Here is a 24,810-nt window from a genome sequence, read left to right as displayed (position 1 = left end):
GGGAAGTGAAGTCCTTTCTGCTGGGGACGGTGGGTGGGGGAGGCCTTAGGTCACTGCCAGTCACCTACTCTTCCCACGGCAAGACCGGCGCCTCGGGCTTGTCCTCCGGCGCCTGTGATTTCAGGACCAGAGCACGCCTCCAAGTTTTTGTTTGTTTTGAAACACCAGTCCATATGAAGATAGTCACAACTTTTGGGAGCCCTACACATGCGGGGTCAGGGACGCCTGGGAACAATTCCTGGCGCTGCCGGGTCAGCGGAGAGAAGGGCCCCCCCATGTGTGCAAGCCGCGTCCAGGTGCCTGGCCAGTGCGGCGTGAAAGCCCGCGCCCCGCGGAGCCCGGGGCCTGCGGCCGGGGCAGCGCGGGGCGCTGGAGACTCGGGTTTTAAGGGCAGGGCAACGCGCAACCTGTCAGCATAGCGCGGATCAGAGAGGATGGCTTTGCGGAGAGAGAGGAATGATAGTCGGAAAGGGAGACGTGGGAGAAAACGCGCCTTCGCTTAGCACCAGGGTAGAAATGGGACTCGTCTCCATCATCATCATCATCATCGGCGCTCAATCCATCCCTGAGAGCTCAGCTCACTCTACTTCCCTAGGCCCGTGCCTCGCCTGGCTGGAGCCACAGGCTAGGGCAGTCCTAGGGGTGCCTCCCAACTCCCCTTTCGCAGCCACCTCCACCACGCGCCCCCTGTGCACGCCTTCCCTCTGGGCCCGCCGCCTCCGGGCCCCGCGCCGCCCCGCCCCGCGCGCTCCGCAGCGCCCCCCAGCGGCGGCTCGCCGGGCCTCGTCACTGCTCACACGCACCCCCTGGCGCCCTCCCTTCCCGCGCTCCCTCTCTCCGCGTATTTAACCCTCTGGCTGTGGGTCTCGCTGGGCGTGCTGGCATCTGCGGCTCTGCCAGCCTCGCGTCTCCGCTGTCCCCCTCGCTCCTGCGCCCTCGCCTGCAGCCCGGCTCGCGCTGCGCTCTCCCCCCTCCTCCTCCTCTGCTCCTCCAGGGCTCACTCGTCCCCAGCGGGACGCCACGAGCGCGGACGACTCCGCGGGGACAGCGGGGACAGCCTCGCCGCCGCAGGTCCGGGTGGGTGAGGTCGGAGGAGTTCCAGCGGCGGGAGCCACCGCCGGCGAGGGGTCCGCACGAGCATGGCCCGGAGGAGCGCCCTCCCCGCCGCCGCGCTCGGGCTCTGGAGCATCCTCCCGTGCCTGCTGGGGCTGCGCGCGGAGGTCGGGCAGCCGCGCGAGGAAAGCCTATACCTGTGGATCGACGCTCACCAGGCAAGAGTGCTCATAGGTAAGGAAGGCCCCAGAGCCCAGCGACCTTCCCCTGCCTGTATCTCCGCTCTTTCCAACGCTCTCATTAACGGAGGAGTGATGCATGACTTTTAGGATGCTTTTAAAACTTAATTTCCAAGGGAGGTTGCTCCCCCTTCTCACGAGCTATGCCATCGGAAAGCATAGAAACTTCTTTCTCGTGAAACTTAGGCTCATCTAACATTCGGATCTTGCTGTTGCTAGATCCTACAACCCTCCGTGGTTAGGTGGACCCAGCACTGGGTACCGCCAGCTAGCGCTCCTTCTCCCTGAAAGCGTGTGCCTGTTGGCATCATTCTGATCACAGAACAGAGGAGAATGAATCGGTCCCAAGGCAGGTGCTTTGTGGAAAGCAATGAACCCTACTGATTCCTGGGTGTTCTTTCTGGCACGCGGTGCTGATTTTGATTCTTCTAAGTCCACCTAGTTTTAATAGTTTTGCTTCTTTTTCTAACACCAGGGTTTGAAGAAGACATCCTGATTGTTTCAGAAGGGAAAATGGCCCCCTTCACACATGATTTCAGAAAAGCACAACAGAGAATGCCAGCTATTCCTGTCAATATCCACTCCATGAATTTTACCTGGCAAGCTGCAGGCAAGGTAAGTGCTGGTAACCAGAAAGGGCGGAGAAAAGGACCCTTTAACATTTCCCCTGCTTAACGACAGTGTACATAATGACTGTAAAGTGTGTAGTCTGGTGTATTTTACAATGTTTAAGAATGGTTTCTCATCTGATCTCCAAGACAAAAAAAGAATGAACCCCTTTTATTTAAACATGCTTCATAAATTAAGGATTCCCCAAGGAAAAGAGCAAGTAACGTGCCTAAAAATTCACCATTTTGATAAGACGGGGTGTCTTCAGACTGCTGGAATATAAAGACCTCAAATACCAACATCACTTATTTCTGTAATTATTGACATTAAAATTTAACATATATTTAAAAGGCTATACCCCCCCCAATAGCATATACTGATTATTTATGGCATTTATACTTTACAGTCTGTTTTTAAAGCCTATACATATTTTTGACATTGTGCACTTGAAAAAAATTGGTATGTTGAATGTTACTGGAGTGATGTGAATGCTATATATTTCTGGTAGAAGCTCACAGATTCAAAAAGTGTCATATAAGAACATTTGGCCCTGGCCAGTTTGGCTCAGTGGATAAAGCGTCAGTCCGAAGGGTCCTGGGTTCTATTCTGGACGAGGGCACATGCCCGGGTTGTGGGCTCAATCCCCTGGGGATTGGGGTGCAGGAGGTAGCGATCAATGATTGTCTCTAATCATTGGTGTTTCTATCTCTCTCTCCCTCTCCCTTTCTCTCTGAAATCAATTTTATATATATATATATATATATATATATATATATATATATGAACAATTGTAAAATATTGCAGGCTATTGACTTTTTAAAGTTACCATTTAAATAATTTTATATGGAAAAAGAAAACTGCAATATATTTTTATAAATAAGTATTTCTTTTATTTCCTAGCACATTAGCATCTTTTATATGTTACCGTTTGTACAGTTTCAGTATCACATAAATTACCTCTAATGACAAATGGTAAGTAATAAGTTATTTTGCTCATTGGTTGGTAAAATGTGTCTAATATAAAAGTCATTGTAATTTTAATTAAAATCACATTTTCAGGTCTTTTTTTAATTGGTTGGTAAAATGTGTCTAATATGAAAATCATTGTAATTCTAATTAAAATCACATTTTCAGGCCTTTTTTAAAATTCTAAAATAATTAAATGAATATTTTCATGAAGACCGTGATCCAGAAAAACAACAACAATCCTCTTTATAAAAAGTAACTATTTTAAATTGAGAAACCACATTGGTTCCCCTTAATTACTTGTTATAGTATGGGCATAACCATTTTAGCTGTCTCTTTTCCCTCAGATCTATTCTCTCATTTTTCTTTTCCAAAGTAGATCAAACCTAAATCCTTTGACACTTCATTGTTGCAACAACAAGATAAATGAGAGAGATGTTTTGTACCCACTGAAGTTCATAGCCAGAAGGCCATCTATTCTGATATCCTCATTTTGCATTTGAATTCACTGAGGCTCTTACTGCTCTCTAGAAAGATTATTGCTTTTCTTCCTACAATTCCCTCTTTATAGATACTTAATGGACAGTTAATTCTGGGATATTGTAAAATCAGTAATAAATCAATAAATGACCTTTTTATTATCATTTTGTTTCACCTGAATCTGTTTACTTGTGTTTGACTTGTATCAAATGGGGTCAATATTAATTCTGTGTTTTTTAAAAAAGCATTTTCCTTACCTATACTTTTATGGATTCATAAGAACTATCAGAAAGTAGCTTGACTTATATCCCTGCGTAGCTGAAAGGGTTTGGTAACTGTAGAAGCAGCAGAAAATATCAATAGCTCTAATCTATTTATTATCTATTTAACTTATTTATTTTTCATCTGAGTTTGTCTTCCAAAGTACAGAATTTGAAGCAATGGCTTAAATTTCATGCTATTTCCCCTGTTGCTTTATGCACATGTGTCAAACACAAGGCCCTCTGGCCAAATCCGTCCCGCCAGGCCTTGCAATGTGGCCCGCACCGAGCTGTCATCACTGCACTCCGCTGCGTTTCCATCACAATGACAGTTTATGACTGTTCAGTAAACCATTCGGCCCGCGATTTAGGCTGGATTTTAGATTTTGGCCCCTTCTCTGATTGAGTTCGACACCCCTACTTTATGGCATAGTGTGTGTTTGCAAACATTGGCACATTGTTGAGTACAAAATGGAATACCTATCAAACCAGGAAAATTTTTTTTGTAGGGGATTAGAGAAGATGGTAGAACTGGCATGGAGATGAAGCTTCCAGCATCTTTTTCTCTCCTGTTTGAGTGTTGATTACCCATGTGGATTATCTCGTTATGCAGGACAATGCTAGCACCTCAATTAAATTATCTCCCTCTGTGTGCCCGGTCTGCTCTGGACAGGCTACCATAGGTAACTGTGAAATCTGGTGTCTGTTCTTCTTAGGAGGAGGGTAGGGTCAGGGTAGGATCTTTACAATGCCAAACAGCAAGGTGTTTGAATATATTATTTAAATTTGACCCATTTTACTCCATAAAGTTACGTAATCTTAGCACCATAATTTTTGAAATGTGTGGAAATTTTGAAGGTGGGAAAAATAATGACTTCAATACTAATTAAATATTTTGAAAGGCATCTCTAGCTAAAGCCAAACCACATCAAAACATCTACATGGAAAATGTAAAGTTCATTCCATGATCTAGTTATTTCATCCAAATAATAGCAAACATTTAGGGATTTCAACACAAGCAAAACACATAACTGATTAATGAAAATTTAAACTTACTATGTAAGTGTTTGGCAACATCTGAAGAGCTAATAGAGGCAATAGGTGTTATCTACTTCCAATAAATGGTCAGTCCAATAACCCAAGGTGTTCTTAGACAATTTAAAATAACGTTTATGTTTTTCAAGCAAATACAAATAAAAATTACAGTGATATTCCTTTCTCTACATCAAGTTGGTCAAGTTTATTTACTTATTTTTTAGTGTTTTTAGTATGTGGAGAATTGTACATATTCATATGTGGCTGATGCCCTTTTGCAAGGCAATTAGAATCTGATGGCAAAAGGTTTGATCTAGATCCTTTGACTGGGCAACTTTACTTCCAGAGGTTCATCCTAAAGATATAATCATGGATTTGAGTAAAAAATTTTAGTGCAAGACTATTCCTCATCATACTTTTTATAAAAATTTAAAAATGGGTGGAACTTAGGAGTCCACTGATAGTGGCAGGAGAATGCAATAAAGCATTAATGAGAACATTCTAGACTTCTACTCAAAGCCATGGAAAGATATTCATGACAAATTGTCAGTAGTCCATAACAGCATATTCTGTTTGATTGCATTACAAAATATGTGGGCAGACATTAGAAAAAAACATTTGATAAATGCCTGATCTTCCATGGTGTAAACACTGTTACATCTGCATGTTGTATTTTGGTTTTATTCTGCAATGAATGTGCATTGATTTAGAATTAAAAATTATTTTATATTACATGTGTGTAAAAAGGTGTACTTTAGAGTTTAAAGTTATACGATGTTTGTCTTACAGTTTATGGATGTTTATTATCTAGTGTAATTTTTACACTACACATTACAAAATGGTAAAACAAACGGTTTTCATAGCTGATCATAACTATGGATCCAAAAGAATACCCTAGCACTTATTGGATGGTCACTAGTATCTTTTGAGGTCCCTGAAAATCTGCCTTGGAAGGCTTTCCTGCCTGAAATCAAATGGCCTGACCTCTTCCTCTTCCTGAAATCCTCATTTTCCATGGAAAACCCTGTGTCCACTGTATCATCCATTTAAAATACTCATTTTCTGTCATGCCCCTTTTCAAGGTTTTTAGGTGAGAAAAGAATTTCTACAAAAGAAGCTTTAGGCTTAAAGGATTTTTAGTAATTGAGGAAAATACCCTTTGTTACTGTATATAACTTTTAATAGTTGGTATTTTTTTTTTTTCAAGAAAGCATTCCTTTTTCTAACCTTTCCCTGAATTTGAGACAGGTAGAGGTCATGGGCAACCACCTTAGTTTTCTAAACTATGCACTAATTAAACATTTTATTTGGAAAATCACCCCTTTCTAAACCTAATGGCTTTCAAATAAAATTTTAATGAGAAGTTTGTTAGACAAATCTGAATTCTTATATTAGGACACCGCTGCTCATTTCCATAGGAACCAATTTAGTATAAGGCCAAGTTTTTTCCATTTATGTAGACCATACAATAAATGTGTGTTTAATACAGTCTTATAAAATTTGTAAAGATCGTATAGGCTTGATTTTAATAACTCTAATATATTCTATCACCTGCATTACAATGCTAAGGCACTATGAATCGAGAGCCTAGTTAATAGGACATCTCTTTTAGGTTGGCTTTTTTAGCAGTGGTAATGGATTTATGCTGAGCCATCTCTATATTACTTTTCCAGCCTTCCTGTGACCAAATGCCTGGTTTTCTGAGATGGTTGATAAGGGCTGGGCTGAAATTGATGTCTCTGGAACAGAAATTCTCTGGGTGAAGATAAATAGTTAATATTAACTCTAAACCTACCACTGGGATTACTAGCAAGTTCTAATAACTGTACCAACAGATCCAGATCTTAGAATAAGCTTTCTATCGTGTATAGGGATCACAATTCTTTTAAAAAATATTTTATTGATTTTTTTTACAGAGAGGAAGGGAGAGGGAAAGGGATAGAGAGTTAGAAACATCAATCAGCTGCCTGCTGCACACCTCCTTCTGGGGATGTGCCTGCAACAAACATACAGTCCGCAGGCCAATGCTCTATCCACTGAGCCAAACTGGTTAGGGTGGGATCACAATTCTTATAACCACTAGAAGTCAGTGATATAGATTTATTTTACTTAATTTCAAGATGTTTAAAAACAAAACTGAAAAGTGCTACTGTGGGTACAGGATAGGAATTGCAGAATTTTGTCTGTTGTCCTGGGGAGCGGGGTGGCCATGTGTATATTGTAGAAGGATTGGTTTTTTGGGGTTAAACTGCAGAAATGTGTTCCGCTGTTTTATGTATAACCATTGAAAATGGGAACTATTAGATATGCTGAAGATACAAAGTATCCATGAGATATTTTCCAACATGAAAGGTTATTTGTAAACATGTTCATAACACTTGCTAGCTCCCTATCAATGAAAAACAAAACTTCTTGAATTATTGAAAACTGTTCCAAATAAGAATAAAAATAATTCAAAATCAAGTCTAAAGAAAGCTTGATAACTTTGCCTGGATAGTGGTGTCTTTGTGAATGATCCCTATCAATAACACCCAAATTCAGCTTTAAAATGAGGAAAATTCCATTGGGAAAAAATAAAAAGAAGCCATAAACAGGCTATTTTAAAAAAATAGAATCACTCTATTGTTTCTGTAATATCAACTGGACATGTTTCTGTAATATCAACTGGATAACCCAATTCTGTTATTAAAATGCCCATAAAGCTCCGGATAGCTTGTTTTTGCCATGTAGGGTTTGATATGATGTAATACTGGTCCCATTAAACTGGCTACAGTTTGCAATCTCAAATTTCCTATTAGGCTGGCTGGGTTAAGGAGCACTGTATTAAAATACTTTCCTCCCTTCCTTTCTCCCCATGACAAAAATCAAAGAAAAACAATAGTGAATTTAAATTCAAGTACCTCCTCCCCCTCTTCAAAGGAATTGCCAAATTCCCCTACACACCTCCTTTCAACTCTGAAGTTACGGTAACCCTCATTAGTAGCAGTATTATTTAAATCCTTTAATGTATACTGTCCGCATTTTTTCCTAATGGAGTTATGATTGTTTTGCTAGTTACAATCCAAGTGGCCGCATACCTCTGCCCTCCTGGGGTTTGCCGTCATACCTTCGCGGTGGTTTTATATCACCGAGTGGAGGAAATGCCTCATAGTGTGACCCCTGTTCCATGGTTTCAAAGTGGGAATGTGAATATGTTTACATACTGCGGGCATGATTTTTTTTTTTTTTTTTTAAAGAAGGTACTCATATCGGAAGCACAGCTTTAACCCTTTAATGTTTAGATACTGCTCTGCTGTGGTGTTTCGCATGGTGGTGTTGTGGATATGCCACAAGGGATCAAAGAATAATTCTGCAGAGGGCCCATTTCAGTTAGCAAAGTAGGCATGTGCCAGCCATCTGTTGTATCTGCTGATAGAAAACAGCAGTAAGTTTCTCAAACTTTTGCCAGAGAAAAAAAAAAAAGAGAGAGAGAGAGACTTTATTGCTTTGAGGAGATGAGTTACAAGGTACCTTGTAAACAACATCTGGTTCTGCAGCGATTTATTATACATGGCATAAATGTAAACTCCACTATGTCTTCCTTACACAGTGGCATAAAGGCGCATAAACAGCCCCTTCCACCCCCGCTATCCTCCGTGTTTATTCCTAACTTCACAAAGCTTGCACAAATAAAAAACCTCTTAAGTGGTCGTGGTGAAGTGAAAGGTATGATATTCAATAAAGCATTTTGTTTTGGATTAAATTCATTGAACTTAAATGTCCCTGATGAATGAATAGGAGGGGTGCTATGAAGGGGAAACTCTGAGGATTGAGAGTTCAGTGAAAATGCTTCGGGTCAGGGCTTCTTTTGATGCGGTGATTAAACCAGCATGCCCCACTGGACAACATGGGAGCAGTTTGGCCACATTTCCTTAGGATGGGGCGGTTTTTTCCCCCCAAGCATGTTTTTCTGTATGCCTCAAGCACTCACTCAATCAATAAACACAGGCACTGAGTTAGTCACAGATCACACCAAGAGAAATAAACATGGTCCTTGCCCTCAGGGAGCTCATAGTCTGGGAAACAAATATTCATCACACTCATTGAAATGAGGTTGGAAAGTATGGGGCTGGCTTCTCACCAAAAAAATCCACTCTTTCCCTGTGTGGGGGAGGGAGGAAGCCAGCCAGGAGCCCGCCCCCTGAGCTCGCCCACCCGAGCAGGTGTTGTCTAAAGTGATTCCTGAAGGTCAAAAGCATTCATCAGACCAGCAAGGGGGGCAAATGCCTTCCAGAGTGGTGAGCTTGGGCTGTTCAAAGGCCTGGAGGTCTTAAAGGGGAAGGCAGGTTCTATCAGGGGTGGGGAACCTTATTTCTGCCAAAGGCCATGTGGATATTTATATTTATAACATCATTTTCGGGATATAGACAAAATTGTCAACTTAAAAATTAGCCTGCTCTATTTGGTCAACCATTTAATTAACTCACCCCTAATGCCTTGGCAGGGCCCGACCAAATGTGTTCTCAGTCTTTACATGGCCTGTGGGTGCCACCTTGTTCTAAGTAAGCATGAGGGGCCTCGTATCTGAGAGGTAATGGGAATTCAGTGAAGGGGACGTCAAGCTCAAATGATGGAGAAAGATTCTGGGGAGGACAAAAAGATACAAACAGTTCAGGAGGTTTCTCTCTTCTCTGCTGTGAAGAGAATAGACTCGACATTTTGTAAGTTTGTCCCAGGGCGGTATTAAGTCAATCTTTGGTCTATGTGCTGGGAGGACAGTGGTTTTTCCACACCATGATTCAGCTCTTCTTTTTCACTTAACTTTGGGAAAGTTTGTGATAATTAGTATCAGCTCCAGATTAATTTTTTTAGGTAAGTAGGAAGGAACTATAAACAATTGCTTTTTTGGAATTATTTTTAGTTCAAAGGACTTTTTAAAAATCAATTTAATTTTCTAATGCAACCTAGGACTTTGAACTTAATGTAAAACAATGCGTAAAGAAGAAAAATAATGTTAATTTGAAAAAGAATCGATCTAGCATCTATTCTCAACTTCTATATTACTCGTTAAAGTATCATGAGAAGTATAATAAACGTATAGAAATTACATTTGTTTGGATATCCTTTAGTTAAAAGAATGAGAGGATGAACACTAGAAATGGGTTTATTTAAAACAAACCTGCTTCTTCAAGTGTTCTATGTCCACTTTAAACTTATTAATTCAAATTCAAAAGTCACGGGACAATTTCTGTTCTTCCCTGTTTTTCTCAGATAGACCTATGGATATCTAGCCTCCTGAGCTGTAGGCTTTGTCTTCTTTTTAAATGTTATGGATGAATATGATTAAAAGCTCTTGGAAATTGTCTGGCATCTTTTGAAACTCATTCACCTGAACAAAATGTCACAGAGCAGCTGTCCTTTGAAGGACCTGAGGGACACCCTGAAGCATATTGGACCTGGGACAAAGGACAGGTTAGGGAGGAGTTCTTCGCTGGCCACACTGGAAAGGAGCTAAACTGGCTTCACCACTTGGGGCCAGAACTCAGATCATGCCCTGGTGGGAAAACATGGTTTAGAACCAAGTCCTTGACCTTGAGAAAATTTGAAGCTATCAGGAGAGGCAGACATATCTAAACACATCACCTTGCCGAAACCGGTTTGGCTCAGTGGTAGAGCGTCGATCTGCGGACTGAAAGGTCCCGGGTTCGATTCCGGTCAAGGGCATGTACCTTGGTTGCGGGCACATCCCCAGTAGGGGGTGTGCAAGAGGCAGCTGATGTTTCTCTCTCATCGACGTTTCTAGCTCTCTATCTCTCTCCCTTCCTCTCTGTAAAAATTCAATAAAATATATTTAAAAATAAAAAAATAAACACATCACCTTAACAATTCCTGTTCCGTGATACTGTGGAAGTGCTGGGTGTTCCTAGGTTATAATGACCGCAGAGAGAAGTAATCTGAGCCATCTGATTTGAGTTAGCCAAGCAAAGCCTGGAATGGGATGATTTCTAGGGAAGGGAAATGGTTTGAAGTAAGGCATAGGGCTTAGAAATGGCTTTACTTGGGGAATTAGTACTTTGGTGTGGCTGGAGTTTTTGTAAAAGGCAGGAAGTGGAGAGGTAGACAGGGGCTAGGTCCTAAAGGGCTTTGTCCAGCACTAAAGCATGTGGGACTTACTCTACAAGCAATATGAGGTCAACCCATGGAAAAGTCTACAACAGAGAACAATTGGGTCCAAGTTAACTATTTAAAAATTTTAGATCATCTTGTCAGCAGGATGGAAAATAGCTTCGAGGGGAGTTAACTGTAAGAGGAGAAATCAGAGATAACGAGATACAAAATCAGCGAAGATGGGAAAGGAAACATAGATTGGGGAGCATTTAGGAGATAACAATCCGAAAGTCTTGGGGCTAGGAAGGAGCACCTCATTTCTTCCACTCCCTGCTTTGCTAACTTGGCAGTAGTTCTGTTAGCCTTTCTGTCCCCCCAATCATCAAGCTCATCCTTCCTTTCTTAGGCCTTTGCACATGAACTTTCCTCCACTTAAATGCATTCCTGCATGATTTCTGTGGGGCTTGCTTCTGTGTTTCCCCCAAGTCTGATAAAATGTTACACCCTTTCAAAGACTTTTTCCTGACTTCCCCTCTCTAAAACAACATGCTCCCACTCCTCCCAGTCACTCTGAGTCTCTCTCTACAATCTATATTTTTTTTTTGATGGCCTTTAGTATAATGATACTTGATTATATTTTACTAGAGACCTGGTGCATGGAATTCATGAACTTGAGGGGAGGGGCCCTCAGCCCAGCCTGTGCCCTCTTGCAGACTAGGAGCCCTTAGGGATGTCTGACTGATGGTTTAAGTCCGATCCTTGTGGGGAGTGGGCCTACGCTGGCAGTTGGATATCCTTAGTGCTGCATGGAGGCAGGAGAGGCTCCTGCAACTGCTGCTGTGCTCACCAGCTGTGAGCCTGGCTTCTGGCTGAGCCGTGCTCCCCCTGTGAGAGCACACTGACCACCAGGGGGCAGCTCCTGCATTAAGCATCTGCCCCCTGGTGGTCAGTGAGCATCATAGTGACTGGTCCTAGCTGTTGGGCCAAAATTGGCTCTCTGACATGCCCCAAAGGGTCCCAGATCACAAGAGGGCACAGGACGGGCCAAGGGACCCCACTGGTGCATGATTGGGGCCAGGGAGGGATGTGGGAGGTTGGTCAGGTGGGGAGGTACCAGAGGAGGGCTCCAGGGCATGTCTGGCCCATCTAGCTCAGTCCCTATCAGCCAGACCCTCGCAGCAAGCTAACCTACTGGTCAGAGTGTCTGCCCCCTGGTGGTCAGTGCATGTCATAGCGAGCATTTGAGCAACTTTAGCATATCATTAGCATATTATACTTTGAATTGGTTGAACAGCCAACTGGACACTTAGCACATTAGGCTTTTATTATATAGGATTTTAATTGTTTGACTCTCCCATTCAATGTAAGCTCATGAAAGCAAGGACTTTGTCCTGTTAAACATATAACTCCAGCCCCTGAAACAACTCCTGACACACTAATAAACAGTTGATAACTATTTGTTGAATAATGAAGGCATGAGGTAGGTCTCATTATTATTTCCATTTGATAGGTAGTAAGTGGCAGAGCTGGGATTTAAACCTAGGCAGCTGGGATTCAAACTAACTCTTGCTCTGATAAGAGCTAAATAGAGGTGTGAATACAGAGTGAGCTCTGGAACACAGAGAAGAGAGCAGTGAATTTTGGCTAAGGAAGATTTGAAAGACACACTTGAAGCATAGCCAATGCTACCATGTCCTAGGTTCTGAAAATACACTTTAATCATCGGAGGTGGGAGTGGGGCACAGTAGGTGGGCCATCAAAGGCAGAGGCAAGGGAGTTATGAGAGTGCATTCTGGGAGATGCTAATGGTGTCCAAGTCTGGGATTGATGTGTGGAAGGAAGAATACTGGGGGCTAGGGTGGGGAAAGATGAGGCCAGATATAAAAATACTAGAAGCCAAAATACTGAAAGATCATGTAACTCTATTCTTTTTATCTATTAGAAAAGCAGTTTGGATTGCCTCCAAACTCCTTCTAAATTCTACTATATACATAATGTTCTTATGGATTTTAGAGAGAGGAATGGAGAGGGAGATAGGTATAGAACATCAATGATGAGAGAGAATCATCAATCAACTTGCCACCTATTGGGAATGGAGCCTGCAACATGGGCATGTATCCTGACCAGGAATCGAACTGTGACCTCCTGGTTCAAAGTTGATGCCCAACCACTGAGCAACGCTGGCTGGGCTAAATTCTAAAATATTTTTATTCTATTTCTTAAGTAAAACATCTTCCATTATTTAACATGTATGGTCATATCTTTATACAAATTGGATATCTGTTTATATGTTTTTAAAAACCAAGGGAGAAATATTCTTCCTCCAAAATTATCTTGATGTCAAACTTAAAAAAGAATTCACCTCAGAATATTCTATTTATTCTATGTTAATAATAATGAACACCATCTACATAATGCAGGCTGGGCACTCTTCTAAGCACTTACTATCCCTTCGTCACAATTACCCTGAGGTAGGCACCATTATTGTCCCTATAGATGAGGAAACTAGAACATTAGAAAGTCAGGTTACTTGCCCAAAATTCCATAGCTAAGAACACTTAGGTACAGTTTATTATACACTTTGGAGATCTTCCTTTGATAACTTTTTAAATATCTTCTCATTTCAAAAAATAACAATACAAAAACATTTATCAGTGCAACTGTGTCCTAGGTTCTGAGTATATACACTTTTTAAAATTTATTTTTTTATTTTATTTTATTGATTTTCCACAGAGAGGAAGGGAGAGAGATAGAGAGCTAGAAACATCGATGAGAGAGAAACATCGACCTCTTACACACCCCGTATCAAGGATGTGCCTGCAACCAACGTACATGCCCCTGACCGGAATCGAACCTAGGACCTTTCAGTCTGCAGACTGACGCTCTACCACTGAGCCAAACCAGTTTCCGCATGAGTATATACACTTTAATTGATCCAACTGCCTTCTGGGAATTCACTAGCTGGTGGCAAAGACTGTGGCATCAACAAGGCAATCATAATAATTGTGATAAGTTCTCAGGACCAACATGCGCAGTTGAATAAGGTTTTCCATTGCATAAGGGAACCTGACCAAACCAGCAAGTTCAACTCAACCACGTTGAAATCATTTGTCAAGTCTGTTAGCTGGACACAGAGTCTCACAGCCCAGCAGGGACACTTCTATTTAGTTTGCAGAGAGCCTTCATGTGCGCTAGCTGTGGCCCCATTAAATACCCTATGAAAAGTACTACGGGAGCATAAAGCCAGAAGATTTGGCATTGATTGGGTAAATTTAGAATTTCCTTTGTCCTGAAGAAGATACCACAGAAGAGATAACATCTACCCACAAAAGATGGCCAGTAGGCAGACAGTGGCTACAGCAGGTGGGAATGAGATGGGCATTCTAGGTTTGCTGAATGACCCACAGGAAGGTACACAGGATTCAGAACCATTGGTGTAATTGGAAAATGACAGTTCAGAACAGTTGGGATATATGGAATATATCTGAGTAATATAGATCTAAAACAGTAAGTCTGGGAAGTTATGAGGATTTCTGTATGCCATAGACTTATAGAAAATGGAAAGGCATTGAAAGTTTAAAAGTAGATAACAGTATCATATCTGTGTGAAAGGTAACCTTGGTGGCAGATGGAGGGTAAGGAGGAGGTGCCTGGCTGAGTTCTAGGCGCCAAATAGGAAGTTAAGACACCACAAGAGATGACAAAGGTGTGAATTAAGGAGAGAAGGAACAGAATCTAGAGCTAGCTGTCAGTGGAGTTGACAGGACTTAGCGAACGTAGGTGTTATGGAAATGAGAGAGTAGAGGATGACTCTGAGATGGTTATGTCTTAATTGAGAAATGATACAGGAAATAGGTGGACAATTTGAGGTTCAAAGACAGTGGAGTCCATTTGGAAATTGCTAAACATAAATTTCTGCTCAGAATTCAGATGAAAAAGTCTCCTATGCATTTGAAAATGATCTAGAGCACATGTGTCAAACACAAGGCCCGCGGGCCAAATCCGTCCCGTCAGGCCTTGCAATGTGGCCCGCACCGCGCTGTCATCACTGCACTCCGCTGCATTTCCATCACAATGACAGTTTATGACTGTTCAGTAAACCATTCGGCCCGCGATTTAGGCTGGATTTTAGATTTTGGCCCCTTCTCTGATTGAGTTCGACACCCCTAATCTAGAGCTAAGACATGAGGTGTAAAATAGAAGTGCTGATTTTGGAAACTATGGATCCTTCTCTTCCTTCCTCTCTTCTTTTGACTTCAACTCAACAAATATTTATTGAGCGCCTACCTAATGCCAAAGCTTGTGCTGAATGCTAACCTCCTCCCCCCCCCGCCCCACAAGTAGCCTGGCTGGTGTGGCTCAGTGGTTGAAACATTGGCCTATGAACCAAAAGGTCTTGGTTTGATTCCCCATCGGGGCACATGCCTGGGTTGTGGCTTTGATCCCCAGTGCGGGGTGTGCAGGGGGCAGCCAATCAATGATTCTCTTTCCTCATTGATGTTTCTATCTCTCTTTTCCTTTCAGAAATCAATAATATATATATATATATATATATATATATATATATATATATATATATATTTTTTTTAATATATATTTTATTGATTTTTTTTTACAGAGAGGAAGAGAGAGGGATAGTTAGAAACATCGATGAGAGAGAATCATCAATCAGCTGCCTCCTGCACACCCCCCACTGGGGATGTGCCCGCAACCAAGGTACATGCCCTTGACCAGAATTGAATCTGGGACCTTTCAGTCTGCAGGCCGACACTCTAACCACTGAGCCAAACCGGTTTTGGCCAATAAAAATATATTAAAAAAAGAAATGTAAATTGTGTATGGCCCTTGCTTACAGGAGATTACAATAATACAATGTTAAATGTGTTATCATTGCAATATGAACAAGGTGCTGTGAAAGTATTGAGGAGGGAGCATTAATTGTTGGAAGAGGAGTGAATTATCTGCACAGGGTTCCTGGTGTTGTTCAGAACATATCTTGAGCAATGTATACCTACAACATGCACATCTGGAACACCCTCTTTGCTTAACTCAGGGCCTTTATGTACTTGAGATAGTTTGGCCTAATGTATTCTGCCTTTTACTTGCATTTTCTGGAAATGAATACAACTAGGTGAGAGAGCATATCAGCTCTCCCAAATTAAATATCTACTAGTAGAACTACACTTGAGAAAACAGTCTGTGGGAGCTGAAGATAGGCTTGAATAAACCACATTGTATGGCTTGTTAGGTTGTCTAATTTCCAAGGGCTGTTTCAGTGTTAGTCATGGATGCACCATTGGGAGGATTCACATTGGAAGTGAAGTCCGAGTAGGACCTCTCCTGCTTAAGGCAATAACCAGATGGATCCCCAGTAGACTTGTAAAATTACTCTGCTATTTGGTTTTTGAGTACTTAGTGAAGTAACTTGATTCTTATCATTTGTAAATTCAGTCAATATTCGTATTTCCAGTTGGATCTTCACTAGGATGTGAGATTACATTTATGTTTCTGTCACTTACAGCAGTAGCCAGCAGGTGGCAATGTAAAAAGTTGCTTCTTTGTAAAATTTTCCAACTCAACATTTTCTAAGGCTCTAAGAGGTCCGTTTGTGGGGTACTGTAATCTTTAGGCAGTTAATTTCAATAGACCATTAATACATCCAATAAGTCCGAAAAATGCTTTCTCAAATTCAATGTCACTGAAAGCATTACAACTCATCATATGTTTGAGAGCTCATCCTAAATAACTGAAAATGTGAATGATTTCACTATACACGGATCACCTCTCCCTTTCTATTAAATAATTCCCCATTTTCATCTAGGAATCAAGTTTTGAGTTATCATCTTTGTATGTTCATCCAATATTTTCCTTCGCTTTCTCTGGCTGTACCTTTAGATAGGATGGCAGAGTTGGAAGAGTTCCCAGAGTTCATCTAACCCATCAAGCCCAACCTCTCTCTGAAGCACCCATGAGTTATGGTCTCTCAATCTCTAGTTGAACATGCTCAGGGGCAGGGTACTTACTAAAGCAGAATTTATTTTATCATTTTGACTGTGGTGACCATAGGAAGTTATTCTCTATCATGGGTCAAAACCTGCATCCAGGTGTAACCTGAATATCGCAAGACCACCGGTCTCTGGACTCCCATTTGGAGAGTCCTATCTTACATTTATATCCTAAAGAAGGCTGATTGGTCACCTCCATTGCTGATATAGGGCCTCGGGTTCATTTACTCCTGCTACTTTAGCTAAAGAGCAGCTATTTCTGAGTCCTTAGAAAGGATGCTCACAGGCCATCCGGGAGGGAGATGTCTTGACCTCTGCCGCTGCAGTGGGGTCTGGGAGAGGTACAGCCTCTCCAAGCTCCTAAGCTATAAGGACTCAAGGGGCTGGCCTATGCTCCCCACAGGCCTTATGGCCTCAGAACAGCTTGGCATTTTCTGGAGAAATGAGGAATCTAGCCCTCTCCTCCGTTTGGCATTGCACATTGTCACTTGGTACCCAAAGCAGCATGGCTTAATACCCTGACCCCAACTGAAGACACAAACGTTCATTTCCTACAGCCCAAGTCCCCATAGAAGTTAGGCCTTGTCCTTAGCAACAGGCCTTAGAATCTCTCAGTCTAAATGTGCATCTTGCACTGGCCAGTGTAGCTCAGTGGTAAGAGTGTTGTCAGTGTACTACAGGATCTCGGGTTCGATTCTGGTCAAGAGTACATGGTGGGTTGCTGGTTTGATCCCTGGCCCCAGAGTGTGTGTGGAAGGCAACCAATTGATCGATGTGTCTCTCTCATATCAATGTTTCTCTCTCTCTTTCCCCCCAACCCTCCGTGCCTTCCACTCTCTCTAAAAATCATAGGAAAAAATATGCCCGGGTGCCTCCTGTCCCCTTAAGCCCCTGGCAACTGCATAAAGAAATGTCCCTGTTATCAGGTCCCCTGATTCTCATGCATGCCAACGGGTGCCGCAACCACCAGGCACAGCTGAACCCCAAATCCCAATTGAGACTCCACTGGAATGCCTCTCACATCTATAATTCCTGGCCTTCGTCCTCTGCCTGACCTCTGGACCCTGAGGGAGTATGTTTTAACCTCTTTTTGATTGGCAACCAACCCACAGGCATTTGAGGACAGCTCACATCATCTGTTCTCTTGGCCAACATCCCCAATTTCTTCAGCTACTTCACATAAGCAGTTCTGTATTTCTTCAACCTTGACATCTAAATACTTATCAAAAGTGTAAAATTGTCAGAGATGAAATTAACTGGTACTTTACTCTTTATACTCTGGTAAGAAGAGTTCATTGCTAAATTAGAGATTAACTTTATTAGTTCTGGAATTGTGAAATCAGTTACTGGTCTGTAAATCTTGTGTGATAAGGAAAAGAAGAAAGGAAGAGAAGATAAAAAGAGGGGAAGAGCTAACACTTATTAAGTATATTTTACTTGCCATCATTGTAAAAATCACTTTTCTTCTAGTTTAATGCTCACAGCAACCCTTTGAGATAAGCACTACTAATATTCTCATTTTACAAAAATGGCAACTAGGTCACAAAAAAGTTAAGCAACTTGCCTAAGATCACTCAACAAAGGGATAATGGGGCCAGGATTTAAACTCAGGTGGTCTGACTCCAGAATCTGCAATGAAACTGCAATTTGAACCCTTGGAAACTGAGATTTTCCGGAACCTGCAGCTATATTATTGAGACATTTTATTTCATCTATATTGCATGCTGTGGAGCATGAGTTAGGTAAGAACCCTGACCAGTAAAACCCTTACATTATTCAAGGAGGTTAAAATAGCATCACTTTACTAAATATTAGGTTGATGCACTTGAAGTTGTCATTTTTAGTTGTTCAAAATGGTTAAATTTCATCTGATTTAACCTAATAAGACTGAACCTTATTGGACATTCACTGTATGCACTCAGTTCTCCTCAGTATTTGACATAGATTATCTCATTTCATATTGGGACCTAGTCTATGAGCCGAAGGTACTATTTTCATTTCCAGTAAAACACGTAAGAAGACTGAGATGTAGAGGAATGAAGTAACTTGCCCAAGGTCATATCTTAGTCACCTGTAGAGCCTGGGTGTCAACCCTGGCAGACGTATGGCAAAGTAGGCATATATATGTATATAGTTTTTCATCTCTATGTTATAAATGAGTAGCTAATCTGTCTATCTAAATCACGTTTTAAAGAATACTTTCATTTACAGAGAGCCATCTTACAAGGTAAATATCAAATCATCTAAGTCAAGACACAGTTCAGGAGCCAGAGAGAATGAATGCAAAATCCCACTTGCCTCCAGACTGGCTGATGTCTTTGGTTCCCAAAGTTGGATTTCTACACTTACCTGGTTTCTTGGGTATCTGCGGACTTGAGTTGGAGTCCTATGTTATCCAGGACTTGAAGGAACATTTACTCATGAACTGAAGGAGAGCGTATAAATTGGTATGGCTCTCTTGAATTGAAGTAAGAGTTGTTCTATATTTTGCTAATAGCAGTGACACCTTTCTGTATTGCACGTAATAGTTTAAAACATTCTTTTATTTATATCACCTCATAAGGTTAATTTAATCCTCACAATGACTGTGAAAAATCCTGCAGTAATGAAACTGCAGATAACTCAATATGAGGAATATTCTATATACTAGTAATTTGCAGTGAGTGGCCCATTGCCAAAAGTAAAATAATTCAAACCTGATCTTTACTAGCTGTGCATTTTTCTTTAATGTACAAAAGATTTGTGTGCTTATGCTTTTATAGAAATGTTTTTGCCTTTCAATAAAAATAAATAAGGACCCATTCAATAAATACTATATAAATTATAAGGAAACTTTCATTGGAAAATGTAAATGAATTACCATTCCATTTTATATTAAGCATACAAATAATTACCCTTAGTCTGTTTTCATACTCAGTATTTCCGATATTTTTTTTTGCCATCAGTTCCTTGAGAAATTGTGCATATGCAAGGTTCTTCTAGAATGGTATTTATATACCGTATTTTCTGTCTTCCTGCCTCACAGTGAGAGAAGTTCCTATCAAAGAAGCACCTCTGTAAATTTGTGCTCTGAGTGCCTTGCTTGCCTCCCCCTAGTCCAGGCCCTGAACATACGAGAGGACACAATGTGTGATGGGTGATTGTATGTGTCCGGACATTTGGTCAAACATTATTATTGATGTATCTTTGAAGGCATTTTGGAAACGATTAATATTTGACTTGGGTGGGCCTCATCCAATCAACGAAACACCTGAATGAAACAAAAAGGCAGACTCTCCCAGAAATAAGGGAGAACTCGTGTCTGACCTCCTGTGAACTGGAACACTGGCTCCTCTTGGGTCTGAGCCTGCCTGCTCTCAGACTGGAACTTACACCATTTGCTCTCCTCATTCCCAGGCCTTCGGACTCAGATCGAACTAAACCACTGGTCCTCATGTCTAGCTTGCCAACTACAGATCCAGGGAGACTTGTCAGCCTCTATGATCACATGAAATAATACCTTATAATAAATTTTACCTATCTATCTATCTATCTATCTATCTATCTATCTATCTATCTATCTATCTATTTTTCTCTAAATCCTATTGGTTCCTTTTCTTTGGAGAACTCTAACATACCATCTTTTCTGTCTTCACTGTGGGAGAAGTTACTATCAAAGAGGCAAACAGCAGCAAAGGGTCAAATCTTGATCAACTTAAACTCTTGGGGACCATGATTTCAAGTATTAAAAGGAAATAATTAATTTGTCGTTTACAGCAGCAGCAAAATACAGTTGCATAATGTGTACAAGATACTTGACTCATAGTAGACCCTGAAAAAGTAGGGTCCTTTCTTCCCTTTGTATTAGTGAGCTGTGAGTGCTAAGTGGGAGCCAGGAGGCCAAAGAAAGGGAGTCTCCCAGAGCCCAGGCTGGGGAGTGCGCTGGCAGGATGCCCACATTCCACGCTAAGTGATGGCGTCCAGCTCTCTGAACTCAGTGTCACACTGAGCTGGCCTGAGGAGACCTGGCTTCTGGCCCACTCCCACACCATCTCTCTGGGACCTCAGACAATATTTCATTTTCTCATCTGTAAAATAATGGGGTTCCTTTTGGGTCTAAAATGTCTGTGATTTATTATTGGTCATTATCATTTCTGCATTGTTCTTGGTTTCGTGTTTGAATTCAAATCACAGAAAGAAAAATGGTTTGGACAATGGGGTTAATTGTAACAAAAGAATAAAACACACTTTTGGGGCAGAATTAACTTTTCAAAAGACCATTTGCCCAAATAATGCTAATAAAGGCTACTAAAATCTATGTTAGGTAACTTTTATCTCGTTTCCCTACTATCTTGATTTCAGACCATTTCATTTGACTAATAAACTGACTTGGGGAGTTATATTCTGAGGCTGGTAAACAGCTGTATTACTACTATTTCCCCTTTAAGACCTTCCCCAAACAGTAGCTCCTTTTAGATACCGAGAACAGTTATTCCTGGCATGGTTCTTTACAAAGAACTGAGGAATCAACTCTGAGATTTCTGTCTGTTGCAAATTGAGGTTGTTCACATTTCGAGCTGTCTTTGTAGTAATTATAACTTGCAAAACTCGTTACTCACTTGGGAACATGAACTGGACTTCATTAGAGTTTGCAATACTTAATTTCCTGGGTATAACTATTTCTTTTTATGAATCCTTACAGAGTTTTATTTTAAGTTCATTACTTTTTTCCATCATAAACTAGTATACCCTCTAAAACTACAGAAAAAGAGAAAGCGGACTGGGAGAGGGTAATTCATGTATAGTAAACTCATGTAAGAAAATTTTAATATTTTGGTGTTTTCCCATCTAGTATTTTTCCATTGGAGTACCAATTTGTGTCCCTTTTTTTGGTTTGTTGTTTGCTTAAAGATAGTGGGGCAGTTTCCCATGTTGTTACACATTCTATAAATTATTTTTTTAATGGCCTCACAATATCTTGTAATTTATTTAAACATTCTCTTATGCAGATGATGTCTTTGGATACCTTTTCACTGTTATAAATAACACTGTGAACAGCAACTTGATGCATAAAACTTTTGCCACATTAGCTTTACTACTTCCTTAGGACCGAGTTCCACAAGTGGAATTTCTGAGTCAAAGCATCTGATCGTTGCACAGGCTCTTGGCACGTATGTGACTGCTGACTGGCTTGTAACGGCTACTCCATACCCCAACAGCATTATACCAGGATGTCACTTTTAGTGTCCTTTTGTGGCTTATTTCTAAGCCTCCAGGTGAAACTTTCCAAATGGTACTGGTGATTGTTGATTTGTGCCTGCTTTTTGAAGTTCCGACAGGTTTATCTCAGTGGGAATCTCATACTGTAGGGGGTAGTGGGGGATCAGGAAGCGGCTTCTCCCTTTCGGTACAGGGATAAGGCCCATTATGGTAAAAAGTTCTACATGAGGTTGATTATTAATTGTGAACATAGGACTCTTCAAATAGATATTAATTATAAACTATACTTCTAGGCTACATATATAAAACTAATGGGTGATTTCTAAAAAATACAATGGTGTTTTTTTTTTAACATAGCAAGGAAACACATTTTCTAGTAATTTTAAGTGAATATGAATAAACATTTATACAAGTTTCTCTGCACATATGTAGATATTTTTATCCAGAAATATTTTGAAATAACAATGATTGGAACATTTATTTTTGCACATATGTTCTTTAACTTTTTCTGTGTTTAGTAATTTATTTCCCCAACGCTCAGTGGTATAATATCCTCAGTTTTCATAGGGCATTAGCAAGTAGAGTTATTGTCATCAGTGGCTAGAACATAGCATGCTCTAAGAGGAAGAATGGTGTGTTTGCTACATTTATCAAAATAAGGGCACTCCAAGCAAATTAATGTACTCTTATGGGTGTTCTGTAAAAGGGAAGACACATTTATTTGCGAGTCAGACAAGTGCAGGGAGGGCAAAGAGTAGAGCTATACAGGGAAGTTTCTAAGAGAAAGCACTCAGCAGACTATGGGCTGGTTTCACTTGAATCAGCAGTTCTGGTATCTTAGTAAATACTCCGCATGTTAGCCTTTGAAGTGTCTATTAACTTCTGCTGAATTTGCTCTCTGTGGAATAGACTGTTTCAGGGAGTAACAAGAGCCTGGTAGGTAGACACAGATTATTGTTTATAAACTGCTGGCTTCTCGGTTGCAGAGCATCTTCCGCAGCCACTTCAAAGCCGGCAGCCCTTGTGTGCTTCTTTGAGCAAAATCTCCCGTGGTGAACACAAGGCAAACAGAAGGGAAACAGGCAGGTCTGATGGAGGGAAGTCATTCTCAAGCACACTGTTGGCTCAGTCTGAGTGATCTCATCAACTGGTTATTAAAATGTATCTCTGCATTTCTAAAACACCAGAAATCTGATAAAGGCAAAATGTGCACCCAAGGATATCTGTGCAGCAATTTCCAGGTGTGTATGTATTGGAAAAGGTTACTTATTAGGTCTTAGATCATTAAAAGCACTGAACTAATATACTGAGACTTTAATATTATATTAAGAACTAACTCTTTACTGAGCCGGATCCTCCACCTAGTTATCTAAGCAGAATGAATTGTATTCTTCACAGATACTCAGGACTGTATGTTAACCCTTAGATGAATTTGTCAAGGGCCTCCACTTAGAATCATAAACTCTTAGAATAGAAGGAATCTTATTCCTTCAACCACCTAATTTTTCAGATGGGAGAACTGAGGACCTGAGATAATGACCAACTCTCTGAGGATCACAGAGAGAACTGGCAACAGAGCTGACAAAAGAGCGAGTATCTTCTCGCAGCCAGAGCCGAGCTCTCCACATCACCACTACATCACAATTCAAAGGTCCCATAAAGTGGAACGGAAGAACTGCCTACAATTTTTCTCCCAGAATGGAGTGTAACGAAGTCCGTTATCCAGTCTAATAATCTGTCTCTCTCTCCCTCCCTCCCTTCCACCCTCCTACCCTCCTTCCTTCTCCTCCTCCTCTTCTCTCTCTCCTCCCCTCCCCCCTCCCTCTCTCAAATAGCTAGAGGGGTGATTAAGGCATTGCAGTTCTGCTTGATGCATTTCACCTGGTTTGTCCCTAGGACATGGTAGATATTTGACAATAGTGGTCCCTACATCTCAGGCTAATGTCAGTGTTGGGTTCCTCCCTTTAACTTCAGCATTAGCACAATGGAAATGGCTGGTAGGGTGGCAATATGGTATCATGAAAAGCGCGCTGAACCAGTCCTGATGGATGGGACTTGGAATATAACCACCTCCCTGGCCTGCAGGTCCCCCACATGCTCTCCTAGAATTTTTCCAGCTTGAAAGTGTCTTGTTTGGCCATTTTAGCTTGGAGGATCTTTGGGAAGACTAACTTATTCACAGAGCTCTCTGAGATCCCTTATGGTGGAAATTTCAGGAGCATCATAAGGAACTACATATACAGATTTTTCTACAAAAGCTGGAAAGTATTTAATAGTCAGAGACTATATATATTTTAAAATAACATTGTTTTTAAATAACTTTGAAAAGTTGTCCTGACTCTGTGCTAACCTGTTTCTAAGAGCAGAGTTCATAGATTGACTTTGTCTTTTATCCACTGCTGATGGAGGAAGAAAGACACAATGTGTCTTATGTTCTGTTGTCCTTTTCTTGATTCATGTTAGAATGTTGGCTCTTTTTTGGAAATGAATTCTTTACCTCAGAATCCACCAAACTAGCATTATAACCCTTCTCCCTTTCCTTCCTTCTTTCATTTAATAAGCATGATTCCCTCCCACCCCCCATGGTACTAGAATTTCTGTTACTTTTATTTCCTTTAATAATTTTACCCAAAGTGATGTGGCTGATGTGGCACAAAAGAAAACTGAGGAAAACCAATAAGGACAGAAATACATGAGAGATAATTTCAAGTTGATTCTAAAAAAGGCTGATGGGGAAATCATCAATAAATTAACAAACAACAAATGTTGGTGAGGATGTGGAGAAAAGAGAACCCTCATGCACTGTGGTGGGAATGCAGATTGGTGCAAACATTTTGGAAAATAGTATGGAGGTTCCTCAAAATATTAAAAATGAAA

General features: G+C 41.0%; 1 protein-coding gene across 1 annotated transcript in view; it reads left to right on the top strand.

Annotated features, from left to right (window-relative positions):
• Nucleotides 1-803: 803 nt before the first annotated feature.
• WIF1 (WNT inhibitory factor 1) overlaps nucleotides 804-24,810 on the top strand; it is a 76,323-nt gene continuing 52,316 nt past the window's right edge. The window contains exons 1-2 of the mRNA XM_036457458.2: nucleotides 804-1,287; nucleotides 1,768-1,907. Coding sequence (XP_036313351.1) covers nucleotides 1,140-1,287; nucleotides 1,768-1,907 — 288 coding nt within the window. The 5' untranslated portion in view covers nucleotides 804-1,139. The remainder of the gene's footprint in view (nucleotides 1,288-1,767; nucleotides 1,908-24,810) is intronic.

This window comes from Pipistrellus kuhlii, unplaced genomic scaffold (assembly GCF_014108245.1).
Source record: "Pipistrellus kuhlii isolate mPipKuh1 unplaced genomic scaffold, mPipKuh1.p scaffold_m20_p_3, whole genome shotgun sequence".
Lineage (NCBI taxonomy): Eukaryota > Metazoa > Chordata > Mammalia > Chiroptera > Vespertilionidae > Pipistrellus > Pipistrellus kuhlii.
The sequence above is the reverse complement of the archived record's forward strand: the minus strand, read 5'-3'. Positions and strand labels throughout refer to the sequence as shown.